Below are 25059 nucleotides of genomic sequence, written 5' to 3'. Positions count from 1 at the left end.
AAGCATGTTTTAGATTTTATATATTTTGAACCTTGTTCTTGTTGTGATGGGGTAGGTTTATATAAGCCTTGCTTCAACCTACACCCTTTCGGCTCAATCATTGCTCAAATGAGTGTTGTTTTTTTTTTCTTTTTTTGTTCTTTGTTTTATGTGAAGATTGCCGAAATAAAAAAATAAATAAATAAGTCACTTTATTTGACGCATGCAGTTTCACATGTGCACAAATGGTCCGTTCCCGCCTCGATATTTCACCACAGGAGCGGAAAAAGTCCAAACAAGCGCAAGAACAATATCAAGAAGAAGTACAATCATCATGTCAACTTTTTTACTCCTGCACGTTGTCAGTCAAAGGCAACACTTTCACACATGCGACATTTCCAAGGAAATACATGGAATACATAACAGTATTATTACTATCATCATTTTTGAGCCCAGTAGGTTCACACATTGAATTCAACAGACAGTTGTACTATCTGTGGCATGAAAGTGTCTAATATGTGACAGCACGCAGCTCACACAGTGGGCATGTGCACAACACATGACGCCACCTCATGCTCCTGATTTTCATTAGGGCAGCCCAAATAGCTGGGAATTTCCATATCGGCAGATACAAAACACTGATATCGTCATACAGTATCACATGGTAAAGTTACCACGTAAATAACAAATTCTTACAAAGGAAATAATAAAGTTATGCAATTTGGACGGCGACAAGTGAAGGCAGAGTCAGCAAAATGCTGCACTTAGATGCCGGCCGTCAAATAATAGGAGGTGTCATCAGCAGGTGGATGTGTTGTCCACCTGAACTAATTAGCTCGGCATCACAAAACTAAACTTACACAGAGGCTAAAAAGATATATGTTAAAAAGGTACATAATAATAAAGTATCATTGTAATAATAAATATTAATAGTTAATCATAACAATTAAAATTAATCTACCTGATATGTCTCTAACGCTGCACAAATATATATATATATATATATAAACTTTATTTATTTGTTGGTCGTCTGTAAAGGGGATATTTACAGTCAAGTGCAGCTAACATATACAGTTTTTACAATACTAAAGTAAAAATATTACTGTAATAAAGCTCTAATATCACATAAAAAGGCATAATTTTTCAAATACTTAAAGACCAAAAAAATTATACGTAATATATCTAATAGTCAAAAATATATTTTTGTTACATTGAATATATATTTAATTAATATTATTAATATTTTGTATTATTTAATCAAGTTTAAATGGATACTAAAAAAAATTATAAAATGTCAACAATAAATAAAATATAACAATAAATAATAAAAATAAAACATCATACATATATACATACATACATGTATATTCTATATATATATATATATATATATATATACATATATATATATATGTATGTAATATATATATATGTGTGTTCCTTGTACAATTAAAAGATATGGCATCTGTAAAGCTGCCGTTGACAGTCAAATGCAGCTCACACATACAAAAAGAAAGCGGGGTAAATAACTGTAATAAAGTTGTAATAGCATACAAAACAGAAATGCTTTTTCAAAAAACTACAGACCAAATAAAAAATCCTGTATTGCACGAATGTATATTTGATGGTAGCATTATTCATGAAAATATAGACAACTGATATTTAAAAAAGTACATTTGTAGGCAGAATACATGTTTTGATAGTTCCTATTAGATGCTGGCTGGTGTTTCCAACTTGAAAGCAATATTTCCAAGAACATGACCGGAAAAATGACTTATTTTAAAGACTTCTACCTGACATTTATAAATATTTCACATTTACATTATGTCACAACTTTTATTTTGGAGCAAGGAAGAAACGTATCTTTTGGAAAGCACCCATTTTATGTTGTAAACTTAGTGAAATAGAGATAAACAACATCAAGTAGAGACATGTGAAGATGACTCATGTACAGTCACCAAGTATTACTGTACAATCTCCATGTATGTACCACTGACAGCTGCCTGACACTCTCTGCAGCTTAGTCTTTTCATTTGTTCAAGTGGACAGTGAATTCAGAGGTTTCAGGCGGTGTGGTAAAGTAATGCCTATAATAGCGGGGCATCACAATTCTCTCTGAATTGTCTGGTGAAAAATATGAGGACATTTTTCTCAGCAGCAAAACAGAATTGTATGAAAAAAATTCCACACAACATAGAATGTTTCCCACAAAAATAATAAATACTGTATTTCCTTGAATTGCCGCCGGGGCGCTAATTATTTTAAAACCTCTTCTCACTTTTGTGGGTTCTTCCGAGGATGTTGTAGTCGTAATGATTTGTGCAGTCCTTTGAGACATTTGTGATTTGCGGCTATATAAATAAACATTGATTGACATTGATTGATTGACTTTGGCGTTCACCAAAGGCATGCGGTAAATTTAGGCCTGCGCTTATAAATTTGAGTGTGATGTAAGGATACCATCATGAAAAGCACATTTAATAAAAAAACATTATTATGGTCTTAACTTTACTTATAAATGAAGTCCATGCGCAGCTCCTTCTGATCAAAAGCATCGATAACTTCTTTATAGAAGTCTTCCTTATCTTTCTTCAGTTTTAAAAGTCTCTCTGTCTCCATGGAGATCTTCCTTTATTACCTCCTGCTTCGATTAAAAGTCCAGTTTAGAAAATGTTTTATTTTAGATATGTAATCCTCCATGTTAAAAGTGCAAGCGAGAGGAAAAAATAAAGGATCTCTGCTTGTTGTCACTTCTTCTGCAGCCGAGTAGTCGCAAGAAGGATCACTAGCGCCCTCTACCACCAGGAGGCGGGAGTCATTTAATGACTCATATTTGACACACGCAGCTACGGTATATTAATAAAACATAGCTGCTTACTGTTCTTTTTAGCATATTCAATAGCTTGGACCTTAAATCCTACTGAATAGCTCTTAATCTTCTTCCCTTTATGCGATTTCAAATGATTGAAACCAGTCTCCTCCATTTTGAAAATGATGACAGGTGAAGTGTCACTCGTGACGTGACGAGTTTGACCCGGTGGAAATTCTAGACATGCGCTAATAAAAATAGTATTTTGCAAAACGAGTTTGACCCGGCAGTAATTCTAGGCAGGCGCATACTAAATACCCGGCGGCAATTCAAGGAAATACGGTTATTCCTTTTCCTAAATTGCGTTGTCCGAGCGCAAAAATAGGTTTTGTCCTGATACAAAAATACTTGGACAAACAACTTCACAGAAGTTAGGAACTACAAAGTACACAAAAAACTGCCTGGTTTTGTCTGCCGAAGCCTTGGTGGAGGTCTGCTAACAGCTAGCTGGGATTAAAGACCACCATGCTAACATGCTAACACATTGCCATGCGAGGCTGCCACAAAAAAAGCGGAGTACGGTAAGTACAATGCAATATTAAAAAGTACTGTAAGAGTCCCAGTTGTGTTAAACATGATAAACATCCAAGGTCATTCATCCGAGTCCAAGAAGGATACCTTCCTCCTCCAAACTCTTTAGCTTAGCTTCTTAGCTCCCAGGCAAGACCCCGGAGGTTTGAAGACTCATCTACTTGCCAAAGATGTTGCTTGGGGTCCGGCCGCTGCACCTGGTACTGCTGCGGGGGGGGCCACAGGTGAGGTGGGAACAAAGGTAGGATGAGATATGGTGGGCCCCCACTACACAGGTACTTACTATATTGTCCCCCCTGTCCTCAGTCTCTTGACTCACCTTACTAGCATGACATCACAAGTCACCTGAAGGCCATCTTTCTCAGCAGGTGGGCGCCCGTCTTGTCAGCATGGCGCTGCTCCCCCGAAGATAGGGGCAGGAGGTTAGCGGCATCCTCGGAATACGGGGAGGGAAGGTCTGCGGGCTCCTGAGAGGCCCAAAATACCAAAGGACCATTAGGTTTAGATCCAACTCCTTTGTACATGATGGATAGAACCAGGTCTTTAGTTTTATTACACTGTGGTTAACTTCTCTACAAGCATTACCTGTGCACTTAAGAACGATTCTGTTTGACCTTTCCCTTAGTTTTCCAAGGATTTACCTGAGGGTTCAGCTCCTGGGCGTCCGGGTCCTCCAGGTCCAGGGCGCAGAGTTTCAGCTCAATGTCCCGGTGCTGGCCAGATTCCTGGTGGTCGTCCTCCTGGTAGCAGATGCCTCCGTCCTGGTCCTGGTTCTGGTCCTGGTCCTGATCCGGGCTGAAGACCAGACACTGGCTGGGCGAGTGCTGATGCAGATCCACTGCACTAAGTCGCCCGCTGCAAACACACCGGAGCACAAAGTCACTCGAAAGACAACGGAGATATTTGCTAGCAATAGAACTTTCTTCTTGTGGGACCAATCTTGACAAACCGGCATGAAAATACACAACATGAACTAAAATGCTAACAGTTAGCTAGTCAGAAAATGGTACTAACTAACAATATCCATGACTTTAAGTTAAGTACTTAAGATAATTAGCTAGAATGTTATCAAGCGAACTCGTCCGGGGTGTACCCCGCCTTCTGCCCGATTGTAGCTGAGATAGGCACCACCGCCCCCCCGCCACCCCAAAGGGAACAAGCGGTAGAAAATGGATGGGTTATCAAGCTAATAGCTAGCATGCTAACTTACTAACTAGATGATGCCAAGTAAAAATATCTTCAATGTCTATTTTTACACCCATAAAATAGGCTTAACATGCTAACAGTTAGCATGCTAGCAAGATGGCACCAGGTAACAATATCCACGATTTTTAGTTTTACACCTTTAATCGGCTTAAATGTTATCATGCTAACAGTCACAATGCTGACTGTTAACATGCTCACAAGATAGCACCAAATAACTATGTATTTGACTTTCAGTTTACTGCCTATAAAATTGGCTAACATGCTAATAGTTCTCATGAAGGCACCAAGTAACAAAATCCATAACTTTGACTTTTATACCTTAAATAGTCGCCTTAAGTCTTACCATGTTACCAATATGCTATCCTTGATTTTTAGTTTACTGCCTGCAAAATTGGCTAACATGCTAACAGTTGGCATGTTTACTAAAATGACGTAAAATGACCGTGATTTTGACTTTCATACCTGCAAAAATGTGCTAAAATGTCATCAAGCTAACAGTTGACATGCTAGCAAAAAGGCACCAAGTAACAAAATCCATAACTATAAGTTTTGTACCTAAAAGAGTTGGCGTAAATGTTATCATGCTAACACTTAAAATACTAGCACCAAATAACAATATGCTATCCTTGATTTTTAGTTTACTGCCTGCAAAATTGGCTAACATGCTAACAGTTGGCATGTTTACTAAAATGACGTAAAATGACCGTGATTTTGACTTTCATACCTGCAAAAATGTGCTAAAATGTCATCATGCTAACAGTTGACATGCTAGCAAAAAGGCACCAAGTAATAAAATCCATAACTATACGTTTTGTACCTAAAAGAGTTGGCGAAAATGTTATCATGCTAACACTTAAAATACTAGCACCAAATAACAATATGCTATCCTTGATTTTTAGTTTACTGCTTTCAAAATTGGCTACAATGCTAACATGCTACTAAGTTGACACAGTGTAACAATACCCATGCCTTTAAGGTTTCGACCTAAAATAATTGGCTTGAATTTTATCACGCTAACAGTTAACATGCTAGCAAGATAGCGCCATGTACCAATATCCTAGTTTTACGCCAAAAAATGGGCTAACATGCTAACTGTTGGAATGTTTACAAGACGCTGCCACGTACTGTAAAATTATCGTGACTTTGAGTTTCATACTACAAAAATGTGCTAAAATGTCATCATGCTAACAGTTGACATGCTAGCAAGAAGGCACCAAGAAACAAAATCCAAGACTTAAGGTTTGTACCTAAAATAGTTGGCGAAAATGTTCTCATGCTAACACTTAAAATGCTAGCAAGATAGCACCAAATAACAATATGCTATGCTTGATTTTTAATTTATTGCTTGCAAAATTGGCTACAATGCTAACATGCTAGTAAGTTGACACAGTGTAACAATACCCATGCCTTTAAGGTTTAGACCTAAAATAATTGGCTTAAATTTTATCACGCTAGCAGTTAACATGCTAGCAAGATAGCGATATGTAGCAATATCCTAGTTTTATGCCAAAAAAATGGGCTAACATGCTAACACTTGGCATGTTTACAAGACGCTGCCACGTACTGTAAAATTATCGTGACTTTGAGTTTCATACTACAAAAATGTGCTAAAATGTAATCATGCTAACAGTGCTAGCAGCAAACAAAAATGCTCAATACAAAAGTGTCTAACATGCTGACATAAATAAATGAATGGCTTTACCTGTGGATGGAAGGGTGGGATCCTCTGGAGCTCCACCTGTGCTCCACCTGAGAGTTGCAATCTGGAACAGTTCCACAGTTACTGTACTTTTTGGCCATGAAAAACCTTATCGCTCTTTATGATTTAGAAAAAACTTTCATCCTAAACTATTTTGCAGGTATTAAAGGCCTACTGAAAGCCACTACTAGCGACCACGCATGCCAATTATGCTTTAATCGCATAATTCCACAGTATTCTGGACTTCTGTTTGCTGAATCTTTTGCAATTTGTTCAATTAATAATGGAGACGTCAAAGAAGAAAGATGTAGGTGGGAAGCGGTGTATTGCAGCTGCCTTCAGCAACACAAACACAGCCGGTGTTTCCTTGTTTACATTCCTGAAGGTGAAGCTTTACTACGGAACAGAGCGGTCAAGCGAACATGGTTCCCTACCACACGTCAACCGGCAGGTTTTCGGTGAGGAAATGGTGGCAGTAAGTCGGCTCTTACCGTAGACATGAGCGGAGAGTTTGCGTCGTTCTTCCTGCAGCTGAGGGGGGAAAACAAAAATCTCAGCCCGGCTGCCTTGCTTCGTCGAGAAACGTGGCTTCCCACAGAGACAATGGCGGTCACCACACCTGTGGCCACACCCCTCCCACTTTCAGGTACGACCATATAATCTCTGTCAGGCTTTGACATGGATTGAGTGTGCTCCTTCGACGCAGCGGGATTCCAGGACGAGCCAGGCGTGAATTCAGGTACATGTTTTTATTTAAACACTATAATAAAAAACTAATCAAACTAAGGGCGCTCACAAAGAGGAAGAAACTGGGCTAAACAGTACAAACGTGAAACAAAAACACCTGCTCATTGGCATGAAAGACAATTTCACTATAAACTTAAACAGCACGATGGCAAGACTAAAGACATGAAACAAAAGAGTGCACTGTGGCATAAAAACATAAACAACTTACACGGCATGGAACGGTGGACTAGGACGTGAAGGTTTGAACAGCGTGGGTAGGGTGCGTGCGAGTGTGAAGATCCCAGGACGAAGACAAGAAAAAGAGTGACTTAAATAGCTGTGATGATTAGTGAAAACAGGTGAGGCTGAGAACAGGGACGTGACAGGTGAAAACTAATGAGGTTGGCATGGAAACAAACAAAAGCACGGAGTGCAAAACGTGACTGATTGTCCAAAATCAAAAACATAACATGACAAAAGAAAACATGATCCATAGGTGGGACAGTAACACAATAAGCAGATAAGGGATTGTCCAGAATGATCCTAGTAAATGTGTCTAATAACATCTGAGTCGCTCCCACTGCCCTCGTCTTTTTTTTTTCCTTCTAGCCCTTCACTCTAACTTTCCTCATCCACGAATCTTTCATTCTCGCTTAAATTAATGAGGAAATCGTCGCTTTCTCGGTCCGAATCGCTCTCGCTGCTGGTGGCCATGATTGTAAACAATGTTCAGATGTGAGGAGCTCCACAACCCGTGACGTCACACGCACATCGTCTGCTACTTCCGGTAAAGGCAAGGCTTTTTTATTAGCGACCAAAAGTTGCAAACTTTATCATGGATGTTCTCTACTAAATCCTTTCAGCAAAAATATGGCAAAATGATGAAGTATGACACATAGAATGGAGCTGCTATCCCCGTTTAAATAAGAACATCTCATTTCAGTCGGCCTTTAACGCGGGGTTTGCATTTCTGTGATGATAACCGTAGAGCAGAATGCTGTGGGTGGTCCTCACCTTTAAAGCTGGCCTCAGTGGTGTGGCACCCCGAGCGGGACGCCCTGGATATGGCGCCCCACTTGGAGATGATGGGCCCCTCGCTGAAAGGGATGATGGGGTCCTCCTCCTTCAGGCGCCTGTAGTGATCTGACCACTGCAGCCATGGCCTCCGACAACTTCCTGCCTCCTACGCCAGACCGGAGAACAGTTGGAAGAATGTCACCAGAAACACAACCACCAGGAGGGGGCGCAATACTCCAGCCATTGTGTGTGTGTGTGTGTGTGTGTGTGTGTGTGTGTGTGTGTGTGTGTGTGCAAGGCAGTGCAAAGAGTGACGGACATGTTGTTTAATGTGTTGTTTGTGTTAGCCTTCACTGTGTTGATATGAAAAGACAAAATATGAAAAGATGTTGAGGGTTCTTGGAGGTTTGAAATGATTTAATAGTAAATACTCTTCGGTAAAAGTTGTTTTGGTAGTATTTTTTTGAAATAGTATTTTCCCTGCAGTACTGAATAATATACATAAATATGTTGCAGCTGTTGTAGTTTAGGGTTTTAGATTATTCAATATTCAGTACAACATTTTCATTTTGATTTATTTTGAAACTTCATGAAAAAATATTGTATTCCATCCATCCATTTTCTACCGCTTATTCCCTTTCGGGGTCGCGGGGGGCGCTGGCGCCTATCTCAGCTACAATCGGGCGGAAGGCAGTGTACACCCTGGACAAGTCGCCACCTCATCACAGGGCCGACACGGATAGACAGACAACATTCACACACTAGGGACCATTTAGTGTTGCCAATCAACCTATCCCCAGGTGCATGTCTTTGGAGGTGGGAGGGGCCTATCCCCAGGTGCATGTCTTTGGAGGTGGGAGGGGCCTATCCCCAGGTGCATGTCTTTGGAGGTGGGAGGGGCCTATCCCCAGGTGCATGTCTTTGGAGGTGGGAGGGGCCTATCCCCAGGTGCATGTGTTTGGCGTTGGGAGGGGCCTATCCCCAGGTGCATGTGTTTGGCGGTGGGAGGGGCCTATCCCCAGGTGCATGTCTTTGGAGGTGGGAGGGGCCTATCCCCAGGTGCATGTCTTTGGAGGTGGGAGGAAGCCGGAGTACCCGGAGGGAACCCACGCAGTCACGGGGAGAACATGCAAACTCCACACAGAAAGATCTCGAGCCTGGATTTGAACCCAGGACTGCAGGACCTTCGTATTGTGAGGCAGACGCACTAACCCCTCTGCCAGCTATTTTTGAAAAATTATTTTGTTATTACTTTTGGACTAGTATATTTTCAATGCAGTATTAAATAATACATATTAATATGTTGTGTCCGTAGTAGTTTAGGCTTTTTAATTATTCAACGTTAAAAACGATATGTTATTTTTCATTTATTTTATTATTTATAATATGAATAATAAAATAAATGAAAAATAATATATATATTATTTGTCATTTATTTTATAATATATATATTATGTTTCATTTATTTGATCATTTATAGTATAAATAATACAATAAATGAAAAATAATATATCGCTTTTAACGTTGATTAATTTAAAAGCCTAAACTACTACGGACACAACATATTATGTATGATTTAATGCTGCATTGAAAATATACTAGTCCAAAAGTAATACCAATAAAAACAATACATATACATTTTATATGTATTATTTTTATTTTTTTTAAACGTCATAATAAAATATTGTAGTATTTTCTTGTTATCACTAACTACTTCTGAGCTATTATTTTTCATGCAGCATTAAATCTTATATATTAATATGTTGTGTCCGTAGTAGTTTAGGGTTTTAAATTATTCAATACAATTATTCATATATTTATATTATTTGATTTTTGTAATATTCATATGTTCATTTATATTTACTGTGTTTTTGTAGTATTTTTGATGAACACAAATTTTTACATATTAAAATACATATTAATATGTTGTTTAAGGTTTTAAATTACTCAACTTTAAATACGGTATATTATTGTTTATTTATTTTGATATCTATACGTAGTATTTTTACATCCATTTATTTTTAAACTTCCTCATTTACTATTTTTGAAGTGTTTTTTTGTTATCACTGATTATTTATTTAAATAATATATTTCATGCAGCATTAAATAATTTTTGTCAAATACCTTTTTTTTTCATTTTTATGGCAAACATGAAATATGACTAATTTCCCTCCCCCATAAACCATTTTCAAAGCGGAATATTCAATTTGAAGTAATTGAATAATTCAATGATAATAATGAATAATAAAGGTATTGAAATATAACATCTGTCTACGTACCGTCCTCTCCAGGCAGGAGTGCGGCCCCGAGACGTCACATGACCACGGCGAGAAGCGCACCAAGCCGCCGTGGCCCCTCAGGTGACATCCCGCACACGAGGCGTCCAGGTGCTGCACAAAGTATGCCACAAACACTTCACCTGATCTCCACAAGCATTGTTTGATTAGTGATGAGATGTGACTAATGTGTTGTCTTCAACTGCAAAGACTTTGTTTGGACAATCCAGGAATTAGGTTTCATTCATTTGTTTACAAGTGTTTGATGAAGATGACAGCAGACATTGTACAGTAGGTCGTGTGTTATTATGTTTGGTGGCTCACATGAAAATGAGAGTGTGATACAAGCATGTTTAAAGCTTCATGGAAAATACCTCAGTCAGGTTTTAGAGACCGCTACTTTGAATCATGGTACTGGTTAAAAAGTTGTACCCAGATTGCGGGGTGAGTAGAAAGACATCTTTATGCAAGGCTACTTTGAATCATGGTACCGTTTAAGAAGTTGTACCCAGATTGCAGGGGGAGTAGAAAGAGATCTTAATGCAAGGCTACTTTGAATCAAGGTGTTTTCTAAATATTTGTACCAAGATTGCGGGGGAGTACAACGACGGCTTTATTGCAAGGCTACTTTGAATCATGGTACCGTTTAAAAAGTTGTACCGAGATTGCGGGGTGAGTAGAAAGACATCTTAATGCAAGCCTACTTTGAATCATGGTACCGTTTAAGAAGTTGTACCCAGATTGCAGGGGGAGTAAAAAGACGGCTTTATTGCAAAGCGACTTTGAATCAAGGTGTTTTCTAAATAATTGTACCAAGATTGCGGGGGAGTGCAACGACGGCTTTATTGCAAGGCTACTTTGAATCATGGTACCGTTTAAAAAGTTGTACCCAAATTGCGGGGTGAGTAGAAAGACATCTTAATGCAAGGCTACTTTGAATCATGGTACCGTTTAAAAAGTTGTACCCAGATTGCGGGGTGAGTAGAAAGACATCTTTATGCAAGGCTACTTTGAATCATGGTACCGTTTAAGAAGTTGTACCCAGATTGCAGGGGGAGTAAAAAGACGGCTTTATTGCAAGGCTACTTTGAATCATGGTACCGTTTAAGAAGTTGTACCCAGATTGCAGGGGGAGTAAAAAGACGGCTTTATTGCAAAGCGACTTTGAATCAAGGTGTTTTCTAAATAATTGTACCAAGATTGCGGGGGAGTACAAAGAATGCTTTATTGCAAGGCTACTTTGAATCATGGAACCGTTTAAAAAGTTGTACCCAGATTGTGGGGGAGTACAAAGACCTCTTTATGCAAGGCTACTTTGAATCATGAAACCGTTTAAAAAAAGATGTACCCAGATTGTGGAAGAGTACAACGACGGCTTTATTGCAAGGCTACTTTGAATCATGGTACCGTTTAAGAAGTCGTACCCAGATTGTGGGGGAGTACAAAGATCTCTTTATGTAAGGCTACTTTGAATCATGGAACCATTTAAAAGGCGTACCCAGATTGTGGGGAGTACAAAGACAGCTTTATTGCAAGGCTACTTTGAATCATGATACCGTTTAAAAAGGCGTACCCAGATTGTGGGGGAGTACAAAGACAGCTTTATTGCAAGGCTACTTTGAATCATGATACCGTTTAAAAAGTTGTACCTAGATAGCAGGAGGAGTACAAAGACGGCTTTATTGCAAGGCTACTTTGAATCATGGTACTGTTTAAAAAGGCGTACCCAGATTGGGGGGGAGTTCAAAGACATATTTAGGCAAGGCTACTTTGAATCATGGTCCCGTTTAAAATATTGTACCCAGATTGCAGGGGGAGTACAAAGACGGCTTCATTGCAAAGCTACTTTGAATCGCGGTATTTTCTAATTAATCGTACCCAGATTGCAGGGGAGTACAAAGATGGCTTTATTGCAAGGCTACTTTGAATCATGGTACTGTTTAAGAAGTCGTACCTAGATTGTGGGAGAGTACAAAGATGGCTTCATTGCAAAGCTTCTTTGAATCATGGTATTTTCTTAATAATTGTATCCAGATTGCGGGGGAATACAAAGACCACTTTATTGCAAGGCTACTTTGAATCATTGTACCGTTTAAGACGTCGTACCTAGATTGTGGGGGAGTACAAAAACGGCTTCATTGCAAGCTACTTTGAATCATGGTGTTTTCTAAATAATTGTATCTAGATTGCGGGGGAGTACAAAGACGACTTTATTGCAAGACTACTTTGAATCATGGAACCGTTTAAAAAGTTATACCCAGATTGCAGAGGGAGTACAAAGAGCTCTTTATGCAAGACTACTTTGAATCATGCTACCGTTTAAAAAGTTGTACCCAGATTGCAGGGGGAGTACAGAAGACCTCTTTATGCAAGACTACTTTGAATCATGCTACCGTTTAAAAAGTTGTACCCAGATTGCAGAGGGAGTACAAAGACCTCTTTATGCAAGACTACTTTGAATCATGCTACCGTTTAAAAAGTTGTACCCAGATTGCAGGGGGAGTACAGAAGACCTCTTTATGCAAGGCTACTTTGAATCATGGAACCGTTTAAAAAGATGTACCCAGATTGTGGGGGAGTACAACGATGGCCGCCGTAAACCCACAATGCATTGCTGCGAACAGATAAACGTTGAAACCGTGAGTTAGAATGGCACGCGGCTAACACCACCACGCATGGTCCATCTTCAGCACACTGAAACAATTCTTCAAGCCTGGTTTGCTTTTAGTGATCTACGGCTTCTGTTTCCACGTCTCTGACTTGGCTTTCTCGCACGGACTCGCCCACACGCGCCACAGTCGTCTCCAGGATACCATCAGTTGCTAGGCAACCACCGCACAGTTATCTCCCGCTTTGGCCAGACAAGTGAAGCGATGTACGCTTGGCAACATAACTTCATGTACCTCCGCTCCAAAGTCCATGTCCAAGATGGCGGTGGGCTGTTGGTGGCGTGCTGGTGGTGTTGGTGGTGGTAGTGGTGCTGCTGGTGCTGGTGGTGCTGGTGGTGGTGGCCCACTGCTCCTGCTTGTGTCGGAAGAGCTCCTCGTAGCCCATAGGAACACAGCCGTAGTCCTGAAACAACAACGGAGGATGAAAAACTACATGAAGAACAAATATATGACATATTATAGGAAATATATATAATATATCCTATTTTATATCGTTTTAAAATGATTTTTACTTGTTTAAATTTTTTTTATTATAATAAAATTATATTAAAAAATATATAAAAATTAGTATATGCACAAATATTACAGTAAGATTTTATATATATACATATATATATATATACATACATTCACACACATACATATATATTAAATATATATACATATTATTATAATATATATAAATATTGAAATATATTATTGCACAGTGCTGGTGACTTTGTGTGTGTGTGTGTGTGTGTGTGTGTGTGTGTGTGTGTGTGTGTGTGTGTGTGTGTGTGTGTGTGTGCGTGTGTGTGTGGGCAGAGACATATTTAGGTGTGGGAGGATGGACGTCAGAGGAGGCTGAGGCTGGCAGCGAAGGTGGAGGTGAGGCGAGATATGTGGGTGATTAAGAAGAAGAAGAAGAAGAAGAAGAAAGCTTTGAGGAAAAGATTCTTGCAGAAGAAGAAGAACGTTGCAGGAATCTTTGCAGCGTGATCAAAATAAAAATAAAAACCTCTAAAGAGAATTCAAGGCATTGTTGTTTCAATGTAATGATTATATAATTATATATATATATATATGTATATATATATATATACATACATACATATATGTATATATGTATATACATATAAATATATATAAATATATGTGTATGATATCTATATATATATATATGTATAGAGCACACAAGTATTCAAGCCGCACCCAAATTTTAAATGAAAAACATAAATATATTTCTATATATTAACCACACCGGATTATAAGCCGCAGATATAAATGCTGTGAAATGAGTTATTTACACAGAAATATTTTTGTAAATGTTTATATACATACATAAAATGTTTCCTTTCAGTTTCTCTTTTTAAAAAAAGGCAGTAAAACGGATGATCAAACAAAACAGAAGTCATGGTCATGGACCTACTAGCTGCGCAAGCTAGCTCTCCAATCAGCTAAACAAACTCAATAACTCCACGTTGACATCTTGGTGAATTTAGTGAGGAATTTGTGAAAGTGAAATAATACAAAAAGAATGTCGTTGCAAGTTGATAATATCAACAGACATTCGTTATCCTGTTAGCCTATTCGCTAATGCTCACGACGCCAGCGTGATTACAATAGCGGGTACAAATGTGCATGAAAACACCTCAACAGACATCATGTATGGAGTTGTTTTAGTTATATTGTACAAACGTGGCTTGGAGTCATGAATGAAGGATCCATATGAGTAGAACCGCTATGGATGGCTAGAAGACGGAATGTACTTCCGGTTTAAAGCATTAAAACCGGACAATGCGACACCTGCAGTGAGTGAACTTGTCCAAAAGATGGCGCCGTAGCACAAACAACGACAAATCTTTTTTTCAGTGGTCCCTGTTGGTGTTTTAAGAAAACTTTTTTGAACACAAAACATTACGGGGGGTTCGCAAAGAAAAGCCCATAAATTGGCCGCACCGTTTTAAAACAAGATCTGATAGCTCAATTACAGTTCATTTTATTACCTATTCTGTCTTATATGTCTTCTATGTTGCACGACTGCACCAAGAAAAATTCCTAGTTTGTGAACCCGTCCTCAAACAATGGCAATAAAAACTATTCTGATTCTGAAAAGCCCGCAGGTTTCAAAGCGAAGGAAAATAGGCTATATATATATATATATATATATATATATATATATATATATATATATATATATATATATATATATATATATTGTGGAGGGGGCAGTGGTCTGCGGGCCGGCTGCGGAGCGGGGTGTGTAAGGACCGGCCTTGAAGCCAGCGTTAGGGGAGTAGATTGCCCAGCTGGGATTTGTTATCTAATCACCTGTCGCCCTTATTAGCAGCAGCCGTTACGAGACATGTGGTTGGAGTTGCTGGTGAGCAGACGCATGAAACCGAGAGACATTTTGCTGGAAAGCAAAATTATACTGCTGTATGAAAATAAAAGACTTGTTACCTCAGACTACCGGGCTCACGAGAGGATCTTTGCGTCAGAAGAACCCATAGGAGGGCAACCTCCACATATGTTTTATTTTTGTGTGTGTGTGTGTGTGTGTGTGTGTGTGTGTGTGTGTGTGTGTGTGTGTGCATGATTCTGCCCACCCTGTGGTGGTCGGGTCCAGAGCAGTAGTTGCTGTCCAGCGAGTTGAATCTCTCCCTGAGCGGGGGCTGGTAGACGGACGTCTGGAACACCTCCGGGGGCAGCGAGTTTACTCCGGGCGTCCTCCCGGTGGTACAGCTGCCATGGAAAGGAAAGCCAAAGTAGAGGCGGTCTGTACCGATGGCGGCGGGATGGTGGACCGACCTGAGGCCTCCACGCTCGCCTGCTGTCGTAGAGCGGGGCGTAGACGGCGTGGGCGGACACCAGGGGACCGTACCGGGGCTGCCCGGGGTGCTGGGGGTGGAAGAGGACCAGCCGGTCTCCGGGCGGCGGCTGCGGCGGCGTGTACGCCGAGGGCGAAGAGGAGGAAGGCTGGTCAGGAAAGGAGCCCGGCGGCAGAGAGGATTCTGGGACGTTGGAAGATCTGAGGAAGCGAGCCATGCAGGACTTGTGTGCAGGTGCGTGGAAGGAACCTGCTGAGGAGCATCATGGGAAATATAACTTTTCTCAAATAACAGTGCCCATCCTCTCTGCAGTTAAGTAGCAGAGTGTTGTTAAGGAGACGTACAGCTGGTGTGATAGTCAACTTGTCCTGGGTAGATGAGCTCGGAGGCGTGAGAAGGATGGGGCACCCTCAGCGTGACGCCACACTTGTCCGTCTCATCACTCCCGCCCACAGGGGGCGACGCTGAGGCGGGGACGGACGGGACTCTCCGCGGAGGGCGGGGACCTTTAGGACCATCAACCACGTTATTTGTGAGGACAGGAAATGGTTTCATGAGTCGGACATCTTACTGGTCTGCCGAGCCCAGTGAGGTGCTGCTGGTCATACTGGACGCCATGTCCTCCCGTGTGGGTCCTCCCCTCGCACACGCCATGTCCTCACATGTGGGTCCTCCCCTCGCACACGCCACGTCCTCAGGTGTGGGTCCTCCCCTCCCACACGTCACGTCCTCAGGTGTGGGTCCTCCCCTCGCACACGCCACGTCCTCACATGTGGGTCCCACCCTCACGGACGCCAGCTGCGTGGTCACGTCCTCGCCTGCAGAGTCGTCAGTCTGGACGTCCACGGGGAAAGTTTTAGTGCGACTCACGCTGCTGCTCTTCTTGTTCCTCACTCGGAATCTGCACAACAGTACAATACTCTTATATATACGTGTATATATGTATATATACAGTCGTAATTTAAGGCTATATCAATAAACTTTGATTGATTGATGATTGATATTAGATGTATATTATTTTTTGTATTTCAATTTTCAAAATCTTTTGGATAAAATATTATCTTGTATTTCTTTCAGCCAACACTTATTTGTGCCTTCATCCATCCATCCATCCATCTTCTTCCGCTTATCCGAGGTCGGGTCGCGGGGGCAGCAGCCTAAGCAGGGAAACCCAGACTTCCCTCTCCCCAACCACTTCGTCTAGCTCTTCCCGGGGGATCCCGAGGCGTTCCCAGGCCAGCCGGGAGACATAGTCTTCCCAACGTGTCCTGGGTCTTCCCCGTGGCCTCCTACCGGTTGGACGTGCCCTAAACACCTCCCTAGGGAGGCGTTCGGGTGGCATCCTGACCAGATGCCCGAACCACCTCATCTGGCTCCTCTCCATGTGGAGGAGCAGCGGCTTTACTTTGAGTTCCTCCCGGATGGCAGAGCTTCTCACTCTATCTCTAAGGGAGAGACCTGAGGAAACTCATTTGGTCCGCTTGTACCCGTGATCTTGTCCTTTCGGTCATGACCCAAAGCTCATGACCATAGGTGAGGATGGGAACGTAGATCGACCGGTAAATTGAGAGCTTTGCCTTCCGGCTCAGCTCCTTCTTCACCACAACGGATCGATACAACGTCCGCATTACTGAAGACGCCGCACCGATCCGCCTGTCGATCTCACGATCCACTCTTCCCCCACTCGTGAACAAGACTCCTAGGTACTTGAACTCCTCCACTCGGGGCAGGGTCTCCTCCCCAACCCGGAGATGGCATTCCACCCTTTTCCGGGCGAGAACCATGGACTCGGACTTGGAGGTGCTGATTCTCATTCCGGTCGCTTCACACTCAGCTGCGAACCGATCCAGCGAGAGCTGAAGATCCCGGTCAGATGAAGCCATCAGGACCACATCATCTGCAAAAAGCAGAGACCTAATCCTGCGGTCACCAAACCGGAACCCCTCAACGCCTTGACTGCGCCTAGAAATTCTGTCCATAAAAGTTCTGAACAGAATGGGTGACAAAGGACAGCCTTGGCGGAGTCCAACCCTCACTGGAAATGTGTCCGACTTACTGCCGGCAATGCGGACCAAGCTCTGACACTGATCATACAGGGAGTGGACCGCCACAATAAGAAAGTCCGGTACCCCATACTCTCTGAGCACTCCCCACAGGACTTCCCGAGGGACACGGTCCAATGCCTTCTCTAAGTCCACAAAGCACATGTAGACTGGTTGGGCAAACTCCCATGCACCCTCAAGAACCCTGCCCAGAGTATAGAGCTGGTCCACAGTTCCACGACCAGGACGAAAACCACACTGTTCCTCCTGAATCCGAGGTTATTTGTGCCTTGAAGGTATGTTTCTTTTCTTTCTAACCATCACCAATATTATATAATAATCAATACTTTCGAAGTATAATAATCAATACTTTGAGAGGAAAGAAGAACTCACGTGTCCAGTTCTTCCTGCGTGTGTGCAAAGGTGCAGTTGTTTCCTCGAGGACATCCTCCCTGATGGCGCAGGTCTCGACACATGCTGGTCTTGTACTTGCTGTTCCCCTGCAGCTGCAAACCACAACAATACTTCATCATTATCACTATATTCTTATATATAATATCCATTAACATCACAGTATTACATAGCATTCATTAACATTATATTATAATACAGCATTCATTAATATTATTGTACTATGTAGCATTAATTAACATTATATTACTATATAACATTTGTTAACATCACATTATTATATTTGACTATATGTACACACACCCATGGACTATATGTACACACACCCATGGACTATATGTACACACACACATGGACTATATGTACACACACCCATGGACTATATGTTACACACACCCATGGACTATATGTACACACACCCATGGACTATATGTACACACACACATGGACTATATGTACACACACCCATGGACTATATGTACACACACCCATGGACTATATGTACACACACACATGGGACTATATGTACACACACACATGGACTATATGTACACACACCCATGGACTATATGCACACACACACATGGACTATATGTACACACACCCATGGACTATATGTACACACACCCATGGACTGTATGTACACACACCCATGGACTATATGTACACACACACCCATGGACTATATGTACACACACCCATGGACTATATGTACACACACCCATGGACTATATGTACACACACACATGGACTATATGTACACACACCCATGGACTATATGTACACACACACATGGACTATATGTACACACACACATGGACTATATGCACACACACCCATGGACTATATGTACACACACACATGGACTATATGTACACACACACATGGACTATATGTACACACACCCATGGACTATATGTACACACACCCATGGACTATATGCACACACACATGGACTATATGTACACACACATGGACTATATGTACACACACCCATGGACTATATGTACACACACCCATGGACTATATGTACACACACCCATGGACTATATGTACACACACACATGGACTATATGTACACACACACATGGACTATATGCACACACACCCATGGACTATATGCACACACACATGGACTATATGTACACACACATGGACTATATGTACACACACCCATGGACTATATGTACACACACCCATGGACTATATGTACACACACACATGGACTATATGTACACACACCCATGGACTATATGCACACACACACATGGACCTATATGTACACACACCCATGGACTATATGTACACACACCCATGGACTGTATGTACACACACCCATGGACTATATGTACACACACACATGGACTATATGTACACACACCCATGGACTATATGTACACACACACATGGACTATATGTACACACACCCATGGACTATATGTACACACACCCATGGACTATATGTACACACACACACATGGACTATATGCACACACACACATGGACTATATGTACACACACCCATGGACTATATGTACACACACCCATGACTATATGCACACACACACATGGACTATATGTACACACACCCATGGACTATATGTACACACACCCATGGACTATATGTACACACACCCATGGACTATATGTACACACACCCATGGACTATATGTACACACACCCATGGACTATATGTACACACACACATGGACTATATGTACACACACCCATGGACTATATGTACACACACACATGGACTATATGTACACACACACATGGACTATATGTACACACACACATGGACTATATGTACACACAACCCATGGACTATATGTACACACACACATGGACTATATGTACACACACACATGGACTATATGTACACACACACATGGACTATATGACACACACACATGGACTATATGTACACACACACATGGACTATATGTACACACACACATGGACTATATGTACACACACCCATGGACTATATGCACACACACACATGGACTATATGTACACACACACACATGGACTATATGTACACACACACACTGGACTATATGTACACACACACACATGGACTATATGTACACACACCCATGGACTATATGTACACACACACATGGACTATATGCACACACACACATGGACTATATGTACACACACCCATGGACTATATGTACACACACCATGGACTATATGTACACACACACATGGACTATATGCACACACACACATGGACTATATGTACACACACCCATGGACTATATGTACACACACCCATGGACTATATGTACACACACCCATGGACTATATGTACACACACACATGGACTATATGTACACACACACATGGACTATATGTACACACACCCATGGACTATATGTACACACACCCATGGACTATATGTACACACACCCATGGACTATATGCACACACACCCATGGACTATATGCACACACACCCATGGACTATATGTACACACACCCATGACTATATGTACACACCACATGGACTATATGTACACACACCCATGGACTATATGTACACACACACATGGACTATATGTACACACACACATGGACTATATGCACACACACCCATGGACTATATGCACACACACACATGGACTATATGTACACACACCCATGGACTATATGAACACACACACATGGACTATATGTACACACACCCATGGACTATATGCACACACACACATGGACTATATGTACACACACACATGGACTATATGTACACACACACATGGACTATATGTACACACACCCATGGACTATATGTACACACACCCATGGACTATATGTACACACACCCATGGACTATATGTACACACACCCATGGACTATATGCACAACACACCCATGGACTATATGTACACACACACATGGACTATATGTACACACACACATGGACTATATGTACACACACCCATGGGACTATATGTACACACACCCATGGACTATATGTACACACACACATGGACTATATGTACACACACCCATGGACTATATGTACACACACACATGGACTATATGTACACACACACATGGATCTATATGTACACACACACATGGACTATATGTACACACACACATGGACTATATGTACACACACCCATGGACTATATGTACACACACCCATGGACTATATGTACACACACACATGGACTATATGTACACACACCCATGGACTATATGTACACACACACATGGACTATATGTACACACACCCATGGACTATATGTACACACACACATGGACTATATGTACACACACACATGGACTATACGTACACACACACATGGACTATATGTACACACACCATGGACTATATGAACACACACATGGACTATATGTACACACACCCATGGACTATATGTACACACACACATGGACTATATGTACACACACCCATGGACTATATGTACACACACACATGGACTATATGTACACACACACATGGACTATATGTACACACACACATGGACTATATGTACACACACCCATGGACTATATGTACACACACACATGGACTATATGTACACACACACATGGACTATATGTACACACACACATGGACTATATGTACACACACACATGGACTATATGTACACACACACATGGACTATATGTACACACACACATGGACTATATGTACACACACACATGGACTATATGTACACACACCCATGGACTATATGTACACACACACACATGGACTATATGTACACACACACATGGACTATATGTACACACACACATGGACTATATGTACACACACACATGACTATATGTACACACACCAGGACTATATGTACACACACACATGGACTATATGTACACACACACATGGACTATATGTACACACACCCATGGACTATATGTACACACACCCATGGACTATATGTACACACACACATGGACTATATGTACACACACACATGGACTATATGTACACACACCCAATGGACTATATGTACACACACCCATGGACTATATGTACACACACCCATGGACTATATGACACACACCCATGGACTATATGCACACACACCCATGGACTATATGTACACACACACATGGACTATATGTACACACACACATGGACTATATGTACACACACCCATGGACTATATGCACACACACCCATGGACTTATGTACACACACCCATGGACTATATGTACACACACACATGGACTATATGTACACACACACATGGACTATATGCACACACACCCATGGACTATATGTACACACACCCATGGACTATATGTACACACACACATGGACTATATGCACACACACACATGGACTATATGTACACACACCCATGGACTATATGCACACACACCCATGGACTGTATGTACACACACCCATGGACTATATGTACACACACACATGGACTATATGTACACACACACATGGACTATATGTACACACACCCATGGACTATATGTAACACACACACATGGACTATATGCACACACACCCATGGACTATATGTACACACACACATGGACTATATGTACACACACCCATGGACTATATGTACACACACACATGGACTATATGTACACACACACTGGACTATATGTACACACACACATGGACTATATGTACACACACCCATGGACTATATGTACACACACCCATGGACTATATGTACACACACACATGGACTATATGTACACACACACATGGACTATATGTACACACACCCATGGACTATATGTACACACACCCATGGACTATATGTACACACACCCATGGACTATATGCACACACACACATGGACTATATGTACACACACCCATGGACTATATGTACACACACACATGGACTATATGTACACACACCCATGGACTATATGCACACACACACATGGACTATATGTACACACACACATGGACTATATGTACACACACACATGGACTATATGTACACACACACCCATGGACTATATGTACACACACCCATGGACTATATGTACACACACCCATGGACTATATGTACACACACCCATGGACTATATGCACACACACACATGGACTATATGTACACACACACATGGACTATATGTACACACACGCACATGGACTATATGTACACACACCCATGGACTATATGTACACACACCCATGGACTATATGTACACACACACATGGACTATATGTCACAAACACACCCATGGACTATATGTACACACACACATGGACTATATGTACACACACACATGGACTATATGTACACACACACATGGACTATATGTACACACACACATGGACTATATGTACACACACCCATGGACTATATGTACACACACACATGGACTATATGTACACACACACATGGACTATATGTACACACACCCATGGACTATATGTACACACACACATGGACTATATGTACACACACCCATGGACTATATGTACACACACACATGGACTATATGTACACACACACATGGACTATACGTACACACACACATGGGACTATATGTACACACACCCATGGACTATATGCACACACACATGGACTATATGTACACACACCCATGGACTATATGTACACACACACATGGACTATATGTACACACACCCATGGACTATATGTACACACACACATGGACTATATGTACACACACACATGGACTATATGTACACACACACATGGACTATATGTACACACACCCATGGACTATATGTACACACACACATGGACTATATGTACACACACACATGGACTATATGTACACACACCCATGGACTATATGTACACACACACATGGACTATATGTACACACACACATGGACTATATGTACACACACACATGGACTATATGTACACACACCCTTTGGACTATATGCACACACACACATGGACTATATGTACACACACACACATGGACTATATGTACACACACACATGGACTATATGTACACACACACACATGGACTATATGTACACACACCCATGGACTATATGTACACACACACATGGACTATATGCACACACACACATGGACTATATGTACACACACCCATGGACTATATGTACACACACCCATGGACTATATGTACACACACACATGGACTATATGCACACACACACATGGACTATATGTACACACACCCATGGACTATATGTACACACACCCATGGACTATATGTACACACACCCATGGACTATATGTACACACACCCATGGACTATATGTACACCACACACATGGACTATATGTACACACACCCATGGACTATATGTACACACACCCATGGACTATATGTACACACACCCATGGACTATATGCACACACACCCATGGACTATATGCACACACACCCATGGACTATATGTACACACACACATGGACTATATGTACACACACCCATGGACTATATGCACACACACCCATGGACTATATGTACACACACCCATGGACTATATGTACACACACACATGGACTATATGCACACAACACCCATGGACTATATGTACACACACCCATGGACTATATGTACACACACACATGGACTATATGCACACACACAACATGGACTATATGTACACACACCCATGGACTATATGCACACACACCCATGGACTGTATGTACACACACCCATGGACTATATGTACACACACACATGGACTATATGTACACACACCCATGGACTATATGTACACACACACATGGACTATATGTACACACCACACATGGACTATATGTACACACACACATGGACTATATGTACACACACCCATGGACTATATGTACACACACACATGACTATATGCACACACAC

The 25059-nt window shown here is 41.4% G+C and overlaps 1 protein-coding gene across 1 annotated transcript in view; it reads right to left on the bottom strand.

The window, feature by feature from the left end:
- Positions 1–311: 311 nt before the first annotated feature.
- The window catches only part of rc3h2 (ring finger and CCCH-type domains 2), a 57477-nt gene continuing 32729 nt past the window's right edge, over positions 312–25059 (bottom strand). The window contains 15 exon segments of the mRNA XM_061907380.1: positions 312–3585; positions 3699–3846; positions 4021–4234; positions 6288–6348; positions 8025–8193; positions 10307–10417; positions 13207–13263; positions 13266–13315; positions 13318–13375; positions 15561–15668; positions 15670–15696; positions 15763–16034; positions 16127–16311; positions 16354–16683; positions 18218–18330. Of these exon segments, the coding sequence (XP_061763364.1) occupies positions 3721–3846; positions 4021–4234; positions 6288–6348; positions 8025–8193; positions 10307–10417; positions 13207–13263; positions 13266–13315; positions 13318–13375; positions 15561–15668; positions 15670–15696; positions 15763–16034; positions 16127–16311; positions 16354–16683; positions 18218–18330 (1881 nt within the window). The 3' untranslated portion in view covers positions 312–3585; positions 3699–3720.

This window comes from Nerophis ophidion, linkage group LG08 (genome assembly GCF_033978795.1).
Source record: "Nerophis ophidion isolate RoL-2023_Sa linkage group LG08, RoL_Noph_v1.0, whole genome shotgun sequence".
Taxonomy (NCBI): domain Eukaryota; kingdom Metazoa; phylum Chordata; class Actinopteri; order Syngnathiformes; family Syngnathidae; genus Nerophis; species Nerophis ophidion.
Note: the sequence above shows the minus strand (reverse complement) of the source record. Positions and strands in the feature narration are given on the sequence as shown.